At 44.0% G+C, this 10,193-nt stretch overlaps 2 protein-coding genes across 2 annotated transcripts in view; both read left to right on the top strand.

The window, feature by feature from the left end:
• The window catches only part of LOC112146288, a 21,820-nt gene extending 16,902 nt beyond the window's left edge, over window positions 1-4,918 (top strand). Inside the window, exons 15-19 of the mRNA XM_024272034.2 lie at window positions 1,210-1,281; window positions 1,403-1,489; window positions 1,596-1,635; window positions 1,728-1,785; window positions 2,611-4,918. Of these exons, the coding sequence (XP_024127802.1) occupies window positions 1,210-1,281; window positions 1,403-1,489; window positions 1,596-1,635; window positions 1,728-1,785; window positions 2,611-3,349 (996 nt within the window). The 3' untranslated portion in view covers window positions 3,350-4,918. The remainder of the gene's footprint in view (window positions 1-1,209; window positions 1,282-1,402; window positions 1,490-1,595; window positions 1,636-1,727; window positions 1,786-2,610) is intronic.
• atf4b (activating transcription factor 4b) lies at window positions 4,740-7,316 on the top strand. Its single transcript, XM_024272035.1, has 3 exons — window positions 4,740-4,968; window positions 5,530-5,982; window positions 6,083-7,316. The coding sequence occupies exons 2-3, from the start codon at window positions 5,634-5,636 to the stop codon at window positions 7,027-7,029; spliced, it is 1,296 nt and encodes a 431-aa protein (XP_024127803.1). The 5' UTR covers window positions 4,740-4,968; window positions 5,530-5,633; the 3' UTR covers window positions 7,030-7,316.
• Window positions 7,317-10,193: the final 2,877 nt, after the last annotated feature.

Raw genomic sequence — 10,193 nt, 5'->3', positions numbered from 1 at the left:
TTATTAGTCCAATTTCTTTTCCAGACTTCTGTTTGTTTTATTGGTTGTGAGTTTTAGAATGAAGATTGTAGATTAAAGCTTCCCTGCTCAATAATCTCTGATATTCTCTTGTCTAGAATTACCTCGTGTTACCTCAGCAACACAAACGGTTATCAGTCAGCTCCAACGGAGCCTTGGAAGAGAGACCCGTCTCACCGGCACGTTCTGGAAACTCCCAGGATTCCAGTGGAACTAACGTAGGTCATCTGTCCTTTGAGGACGGTGGTGGTGAACGATGAAGCTGACAGTGGATAGATATAGAACTACTAGACTCTGGAAATTGATACATATTGTAATTCTTGCAAACTTAAGGTGTTCTATTCTATTTAGCATGGGAATGTGTCTTGTGTTTAGCAAAGAGTGGATTAGAGTTTTGCAAATTGTGTGTTAACTGCAAATTGTGTTTTAGGTTTTGACCAAAGAGTGATGTTTTTGAAAAAAGAGTTAAAGCAGTTGATCAGATGGTTTGGAGAATGCCACTCAGTGTTTTAGTAATTGGGAAAAACTGTAATACAGGTAACGAGTGGAGGACAGGAGATCCTCTTACAGAAGAAGTTACACATCTGTGGGAGACAGAAACCTTGCTTGTTGTAGGTGACCAAATACCTATTTCCCACTATAAATTACACATTTTCTGTATTATTTTTCATTATGTCTCATAGTTGAGGTATATCTCCACCTGTGATGAAAAAAAAGGCATCTCCAATCTTTTTAAGTGGGAGAACTTGAACAATTGTTGACTGGCTGCAAACTTTTATGCCTCACTTTTAATAAACAGAATTGATTTAGGCATTGGAAAGGGTAACTACCATTAAACTGGTTAAGCTCAACGGGTGGATACGGGCTGTCTGCGGGAGAAAAACGGGCATGCAGGTGTCCCAAACCGACATGAGCCACAAGACGCTCCAAGACACACCTGCTCTCCCTTTAAGATGCAGCCGCACTTATACAACTCTCTACGGGACTGGACAACACAAAAAGTCAGAGGCAGCTGTATGGGAGTTGACCCTTTTGTATCAACCCCCGTACAGCTGCGTCTGACTAAGGCTTTACTGAGAAAATGTAAAGACCCATTATCCTTCAATTCACATTCTCATCTGAGCAGTAAATCAAAGCTTCTCCTTTTGTGTGTAACAGACACCATTATTTATCCTGCCACCTTCTCCACAGTCTGGTTCAGAATACTACAATGAGAGTCGCCCTCCATACATCAGAGTTATCCCTGATAACCCGAATGACAAGGTGAGACAGACAGTACAGACATGAGGGAAACACAAAAGGACACACTCAATATTTTCAAGCTTCAAAATGGTCAACAGTTGTGTTTATTTTGAATTGTTTTGAAAAAAAAAAACTTTTCCAGACATTGACGAGACCTGAACTTCATCCACAACTACATCCAACCTTTGAGGTGGACAACCGTGATTCCATATATGCACTGAACACAGATGTAAAGTATTTTCTTTCATTGTAAACAAAGTCAACAAATCCGTTTATGAGTGATACTTATATGAAAATTGTCTTTGCTACCCCCACCCCCTACTTCCTTCTACCAGGACATCACTGCGCTCCTGAAATGGCTCAAAAGAGTATCCAGTGAGTACGAATTTAAATAATAACTTGTGGGAAATTACATATTTACCATTAAATATTTGTAATTCTTAGTGGTTTCTTCATGGTCATTCCAGGTCAATCAGATGATGTTATATCACCGATATATGGCCTCGGATTAGAGGAGGAAATCAGGTAAGAACTGTGAGTGGGTTAGTGTGAAAGAATATTTCAAGATTTTCAGATTTACTTCAGTAAATTTTAATTTACAATAGATTGAAAAAAGTTATAAAAGTATGGATTGTGGCTGATTTGAACAGAAAGAGAAAAGCCAGCTGTTAAATTAATAAAAACCAAGGAATGGCTGTAGGATATGCCAAAGCAATTCCTCAGATGACACAGGGCCAATGGACAAGATGAAAAGGACAGATGTGTGGGAGACAGCAACATGTGATGTTCTCTCCCTTGTCCAAGAATCTGTCTGGATGGACAGGCGAGGATCCATCGTATTCCTTGTGTTCGTGGACAGCTTCACTTCTGCACATTATGTTACCATGTAAAATCAGGTTGTTACAGGGAAATTCATAACTAAGCTAAAAAATGCTAGATCCCATGGTGAAGGCAAACACAGAAATACATTTAAAAAAATAAGTAGAGAATGACTAGGTAAGAAATATGAGAAGTCCAGCACAAAGAATTGTGGGACCTTGTGGGGTGTGGGAATGATCTGGGATACTTGAACCTGCTTTGTGTTTTCTCAGTGTCATGGGCCTAACCCAACCAAATAGATTTTTGAGACTGTTTCCCCTTGAAGACCTCAGCGAACCTTTACACCCACAACAGTTGTGTGTTATTCCAGAGTGTGGTGCATAGATACTAGTTGGGATGTATATTGGCTGAATGACAGCTATATGACAGCGTTGTCTGATGTCTTTCTGAGGTCAACTGATGGGTTGGAATATCATTTCAAGCGACTTCTATGAAATCTGAGGATCTGTTTGTATCTTATTTCTCTTCCAGATCATTTGAACAGAAAGCCATAAACTTGAGAAAGGCGCGGCGCCTCTTCCACCTCCTCATGATGAAACGTAAAGAGAGCCTGGAGAATGGCATCAAAAACTTCCAGGCCGTCTGTGTCCAACTGGAAAAGGTGAAGAAGACGAACAAGGCCATGGGGATTGCTGGAGGCACCACGGGTGCTCTGGGAGGCGTGGCTGCAGTGGTAGGCATTGCCTTGGCTCCAGTTACCATGGGCACCTCACTGATTGTTACGGCTGTTGGGGCTGGTGTTGCAGCATCAGCTGGAGGTTTTGGCGCTCATGCGCTGAAAACCAACAAGAAGATCGTGAATCGATCCACCATGGAGGAACTCGTGAACAACTACAAATCAGATGTTGTTGACCTGGAACGCTGCCTCGCTTTCATCTTCTCAGCGATGAAAGAGCTACAAAGATACAACATTTCACGACTTCAAACGGCTCACCCAGACGCTGTGAGGATGGCAGAACTGTCGCAGCTAGTTTTTAAAAATAGCATGAACACCGATGGAGGGATTTCTCTCCTCCAACTTGGTGGGATGACGTCTGAAAACCTGCTGAAGGCTTTTTCTACTGAGATTGATCTTTATTTCACAGAAAAGAAAGGCCAAAAGCTGAAAAAGTCAGACAAAAGCAAGTTTTCAGGTACGGTTGCCAACCTGATCAAAAACCTGCAAGCTCAACTTGACCACCTAATTAAAATGTGGGAATCATTATGTTGAATCAAACAGTTCCAAGTGATTGTTATTTCATATATGAAGGTAGGTCTACCAGTCAGAGGCTTTTTACTTAAAGCATCTTCAAGTTTCCTACAATTAAGGAATTGGGCATTGCCTAATGATCCAAGAAAACAAGGAAAAAGTAATTGAGACTTTGATTTGAACCCCTGACAACCCAACTGGTTGCATCACTCCCAGTAAAACCAGAGGCTTACCTACAACAGCCACTGAACAACTTCACTTAAGCAACTAGGAAATGGGGCCTTGTTGAGGCACTACAGTTGAACAAACATTGCTGGTTCTGAACCAGTCGCCCTGCAGCCAGACCTCCATGTCAGTATATTATGATTATTTTTTTTATTATTATTATTATATTCATGTTTTTTGTAAATCAATATCTTCAAATATCATCACTTTTGATCTTTTGATGCTGTTTAATGTATGTAAAATTATGACATTAAAAGGTTGTGGCGAGAGAAACTTTGTTTGTGTCCGAATTCCTTCACTACTTACTACATAGTGCATAATAGTGTGTTTGCCATTTTGTAGTGCTGTCTGAACCTCCACTTCCAAAATCCAGTGTCCTAGAAATTTCCCTCAAAAAAACTGTGCATCAATGCTCACTAGATTGGCAAATATAGACCACAATGCTTTCCATTTAAACAATTTCAATAGAAAAAAATTTATAAGCAATCCACATTTTTGTCATCATAATACAATGGATTCGTGGATAGTCTTTGTAAAATGCTTGTAGTTAACAGGTTTTTACTTTGTGAAATTGGTGACATCAAATTTGCAGTTTAAAAACAAGTAGTGAGCATGGTGTCTAAACTGCTCTTAAAATCCAAGCTACTGGATAAATATTTTTTAGCGATGGAATTTGGACAATATGTTTCTCATCCCACCACATCTTCTCAGGGAGACCCCATGGCTATGTCTTAAAGCCTTTTTGTTTACTATTAACTCTAAAGCTCTGCAGTGTGGACCCCTTTTGTATATTTCTTTGCTGTGCAAAATAATCCTCATTCCATCTATCATTTACAGATGTCAGGACTAATGCCTCCAGCTGCACGTGTCACTTCTGAACTTTCATACCTTAATTGTATTTATTTCTGTTTGCATTGATTTTTGTACGTTTTACCGCAACACAATTCTAGTGTTTGTTTGTTTGTTTTTTTCTGGACGTTTGACTGAGTGACATTAGGGCATTATTACTCTTCTACCAAGAACAACTTATTACGAAAACAGAAAAATAATAATCACTTTATTGCTACTATGGCGCTATGTAATGTATGTTAAATATTTTCAATAAACTTCGTTGTAAAACGTTGAAAAATCTAGTGCAAATTCTTTGGTACATTAGAATGATGGGCGGAGTGGTACTATGTGAACAATGCGGAAGGATACTGTCTGGCACGCACTGTACGCTGCAGCTCTTATTACCGCCTCACGACGCCGTGCGCCATTTTTTCTCCAGAGGAATCCGCAGAGACCGACTCACCTTGTTAGACACAAGTGTTTTGCCGAAATGGCAGTGTAGACGTGTGCCGCGACCCAGCAGCAACAACAAAACAGTGCATCCAGCAAGTGCACTGAGTCACTTCTAATCCAGCAAAAATGTCGTAAGTATTGAGAATTCTGTTTTGTCATTTTCAGACGCTGTTTATTTATGTACTAGCGTTATAATAGTATTAATTAACTGGTTGTCTATGTTATTACATTTAATGTTAAGCGACATAAATGAACATGTATGTAGCTGGTGTTTATTTGAAACTATTTTAAGTGCCACTTGTAATGACGTAGCACGCAGTCGGTCATTAAAACGATGTTTGACACTGACACGAATGGCGTCGTTTAATTATGGTTTTATTTTTTATTAAGTATGCTCGGCTAAACAAAAACTCCACTTTGAAGGTGGTTGTTGGGTGGAAACGTGGCAGAGAATGGGTCAGTTTTTCTGCTAAAATGGCGGCTTTCTGTGGGCGGTTTGAGGACAAAGGAGTTGTTGAAGATGGAGGCGGAAGCTGGCCTCAAAGCGGATTGACGTCAGAGTCATCAGAGTGACGCCAGAGTCACGTGGTCGGCTGTTGGCATTGAAGGGGGGCGCTGTTTCCCCCTTTAAAATGTGGAGATTTGAGCACTGAAGGATGGATTTTCATCAGAATTGTGCTTTTCTCTTTCAGGTCCTTCGTGGAAACCTACAGCACTGCTGCTTCTGACAGCATAAAAGAGTTCCTCGCCACCCCAACAACATCACACGCTCCATTTGTGACCAACAACAGCCACTATGACCATGACGATGACAAGCTCACCGTTTGGCCTGGAAGACATGGAGGCCCTTCTTTGGGGCTCTTCCTCTCCCATGGTTGACCTCATGGACTCCATTTTCACCGATAAAAACCAGGAAGGAGGAGGAGGAGCTTCGCTGGAGGGGGGCACTTCACCTGTGTCGCCCCTCGCCTCCTCCTCGCCATCTTCTCCCTACTCTCCCCCTCGTTTCTACTCTCCTCCTCCTTCACCTTCATCTCTCCTCCAAAAGGACAAGGGAGGGAATGAGTCGGACCTGCTGTCCCTCCCTTGGTTGGACCCCCCAGATCAGCTGAGAGGCGGCCAAAAGCTCTCAGATGACGGAAAAGGTAGAACACAACTTTTATTGGGGGCAAAAAACACTGGATGGTCAGAACTGAATTGGGTTTGTTGGTGTGATGAGGTAACCGTTTGGTTTTGTTTCCTCAGAGGACGTGCTCGGTGATCTGCACTGGATGGCTGAGAGAGTGGACCTGAGCGAGTTCGACCTGGACTCTCTGATTGGCTCCTGCAGTCCTGCTGAAGAGTCCCCGGGCACTCCAGAAGATCTCCTCGCGTCCTTGGATGTTCCCATGGAGCTCGACTCCTTCCACCTTCCAGCTCTCTCAGCCCCTGAGCCCTCATGCCCCCCCTCTGAACTCCCTCCCAACCCTCCCGCCGATGGTGCAGCGGATGAGTCGGAATCTCACATCGACAGCCCGGAGATTCCTTCCTCTCCGTTTTGTGTCCCAGATCCACAAGAGGAGCTGGAGATCAAATCTGAGCCCGCCTCCCCGGTCCCCTCTCCCCCAGCGGTCGCCTCTCCCTCCGCTCCAGACTTCACTCTAGACCTGGGCAGCGAGGTGGATGTCCCTGAGAGTGAGGTAAAGCCCGTCGTGGCATCTGTGGTTCCCCAGGTCCCCAAGATCGTTCTCTCTCTCTCCCCAACTCGGATCATCCTCGTGTTGGCCCCCAAAAGCGAAGTGTCTGTCACCGCCGCCCCAGAGGTCATTCAGTGCTCCCCACCAACCTCCCTGACAGAGAAGTCCCACAGAAGCAGGCCCTACCCCCAACCCAAACCCAAACTGAGCCCACCCGCTTCCCCTAGTGTGGTGGTTGATGAAGGCAGGTCTTCCCGGGCTGCTGGTGGAGCAGAGCGGATGACGCTGAAGTCACCGAAGGACAAGAAGCTGAAGAAGATGGAGCAGAATAAAACAGCAGCTACGCGCTACAGGCAGAAGAAGAGGGCCGAGCAAGACTCGCTGCTGACAGAGTATGCAGTGCTGGAGAGGAAGAACGTGGAGCTGACGGAGAAGGCGGAGTCTCTGACCCGGGAGATCGAGTACCTCAAAGAGCTGATGGAGGAAGTGAGACAGACCAAGCTCAAAAGAGCTTAGTGCTGACATCTAGTGGCAGAAACTAGAAACAACAACCTTGTGTTCTTTAGTGTCAGTTTAGTGCGTTCTGTCCGCATCAATAAACAAGCTATGTATTCAAACCCTGGTATTATAGAAAACCTCTGAACATGTATTAAGAAGGTCGTGTTTCTGACCTATATTATTAATGGCACATTTATCAGCCACTTCCTGTGTGTGGACCTTATAACCTGACTGTAGAGTAATTTTAAACTTTTATATGTTACAATCCTGATGTGTAATCTCATAATAAAAAAACATAAACTGAATGGTGTTTTGTTCTCTTTTTAATGTGAGAATACAATCATGATGAAGTGAATAATAAGATATAAAAATCCAGTTTATTACTACAGTAATCTCAAAATCAGGATAAAATAATTTAATTAAACTCACATTCACTGTTTGGATGCTTGAATCAAGAAACTTACTTTATTATTTTTGGATTTTTATTCCAAACAATTTTAAGTTTCTTTAAAAAAAAAGTGGACTTCATAGAATTGTGAAGGGTCAGGCCACTCAGTGGTATGAATCATCAACTTATCTGAAGGAAGTTTCTTCCTCAACCATAAATACCACCGGTCTGAACCCTATGTAGTGACAAATGTACCAGCTGCTGGTCCTCTTGACGTCCCTCAGTGTCACACAAGCACGCTCGTTCTGTGTCCATCCATCTTCTTGTTCTGTGTCCATCTATCTTCAGAATCCGGAGCCAGCCCAGCTATTGAACTGGTTGCCAGTCTGCAGCGGAACCACACCCTCACACATAGAATTTAGTTACCAGTGATCCTTTGAAGCATGTTCTTAGGCTGTGGGAACACTCACACATGAACGAGAAGAACATGCAAACTCCACACAGAATGGACCCAGCTGGGATTTGAACCAAGACCTCCTCACTGTGAGGCGAGAGTGCTAACCACTACACCACTATCCAGCCAAATCTGTTGAGATTTGTGTTTCTTTCTGGAGTTTTCGTCAGTGAATCACCTCACGATTCACATGAGAAACTGATGCGTCTGCAGATTGATTGTTTTATTTATATCTTTTTATTTTTAGTTTTACATTATATTTTATGCTATGTTGTTATTATTAAGTCCAATTTAAGTTTTATTCCAGAATGAACTAAATATTTGTAGGTATTTTTTCTTGTTACTGTTTGCTCATAACATTTAATCTGGACTGTGATGATGGCTTCAGAATGGAAGATGAATTGTTAAATTGTATTTTAAAAATCCTAAAGTGTCATGTTTGCATTTGATTTAGATAATAGTGACATTTTAGTTTTTTCTGAAACTAATTCCTTTGTGATCCTTATTGGCTGGTGCTTTTATTATAGAGCAGCAATGTACCCGTGATGTGGAGCTCTTGGTGGTCAGTATGAGACCATACTATCTTCCACGAGAACTTTCCAACGCAGTCGCCATTGTTGTTTACATCCCGCTGCGTGCGGACCCAACGTCAGCGTGTGACGTCATCCAGGAGGTGGTCGCAAGGGCTCAGTCTGCACACCCAGAGGCACTCATTATAATATCAGGGGACTTCAATCATGTTGATGTGAGCCCTCACTTAGGGGTTTTCACACAATATGTGAATTGTCCAACCAGATACAACAACATTCTGGACCTGTGTTATGTTAATTTAAAATCTGCCTACACTGTAGCGGCTCTGTCCCCCGTTGGCAGGTCAGATCATAACCTTATTCAGCTCAGACCATCATATAAGCCATGTGTGATGAGGCTGCCTAAGGTTACTAGATCTTTTAGGCAGTGGACTCCTGAGACAACAGGCATGCTGAGGGACTGTTTTGAATCCACTGATTGGGACCTGATAGTGAGAGACAGTGACAGTAACATCGATCAGGCTGTGGTGTGTGTCACTGATTACATCAACTTCTGTACAGATGTGGCAGCGCCTCTGAAAAAAGTGCACTGCTTTCCCAATAATAAGCCATGGATTAAAAGCAGCACAAAGCACCTGTTAAATCTGAAGAAGCAGGCTTTTAAGACTGGTGATCGGCACAAAATGAAGGTGGCTCAACATGACCTGAGAAGAGCCATAAGGAGCGCCAGGAGAGAGTATTAATCTGGGCTTGAGAGGAAGCTGCAGAACTGGAACACCCGGGAGGTGAGCCACTACTGGCTTTAAGGAGAAGGGATGTACTGTGCTTGGAGATGTGGCCATGGCGGATAAGTTCAACCATTTTTATAATAGGTTTGACTCAGCACACACATGCCCATCTATCAGTGGCTCTTCCACCCCTGCGGGTGTGACCAGCTCCCCTACTCCACCCTGCAGCGGCTCCTCCACCTCTGCTGTGACCTGCTCCTCTACTCCACCCTGTGGCGGCTTCTCCACCTCTGCTGCGACCTGCTCCTCTACTCCACCCTGTGGCGGCTCCTCCACCTCTGCTGCTGTGACCTGCTCCCCATTACCATCTAGCAGCACCTCCTCCACCTATGACGCTGTGACTGGCTCCTCTTCTCCACCTGGTAGTGGCGCCTGCTCCAGCCCTGATGCTGTGCCACTGATAACATCAGAAGAGGTGTGCATAGAGCTCAGGAGGCTCCACAGTCGGAAATCTGCCGGTCCTGATGGAATATCACCTCGGCTGCTGAAGGAATGTGGGTCGGAGCTGGCTCAGCCCATCTTTAACAAGGGTCTTCAAACCGGATGTGTCCCTGGCCTGTGGAAGACCTCATGCCTTGTCCCAGTGCCTAAGGTGACAAAGCCTGCTGGGATGAAGGACTACAGACCAGTCGCCCTGACATCTGTGATAATGAAGACTTTTGAGAGGCTGCTACTCCGGCAGCTAAAACCTCAGGTGGAGGGGGCGCTGGATCCCCTTCAGTTTGCCTATCAGGACAGTATGGGAGTGGAGGATGCAGTCCTTTCTGGATGGGACGGGCGGCTATGTGAGGGTGATGTTTTTTGACTTCACTAGTGCTTTCGATACAGTCCAGCCTCAGTTGCTGAAGGAGAAGCTCAAGAGGATGGGAGTGGATCCTGCTTTTGTTCGCTGGATCCACAACTACCTGACTTCAAGGTCACAATATGTCCGACTAGGTGACTGTGTATCTGGAGTATTGATGAGCAACACCGGTGCACCACAGGGAACTGTACTATCACCTTTTCTCTTCACGCTTTACACT

Source organism: Oryzias melastigma, linkage group LG8 (genome assembly GCF_002922805.2).
Source record: "Oryzias melastigma strain HK-1 linkage group LG8, ASM292280v2, whole genome shotgun sequence".
Taxonomy (NCBI): Eukaryota; Metazoa; Chordata; class Actinopteri; order Beloniformes; family Adrianichthyidae; genus Oryzias; species Oryzias melastigma.
This window is presented reverse-complemented; position numbering and strand designations above follow the sequence as displayed.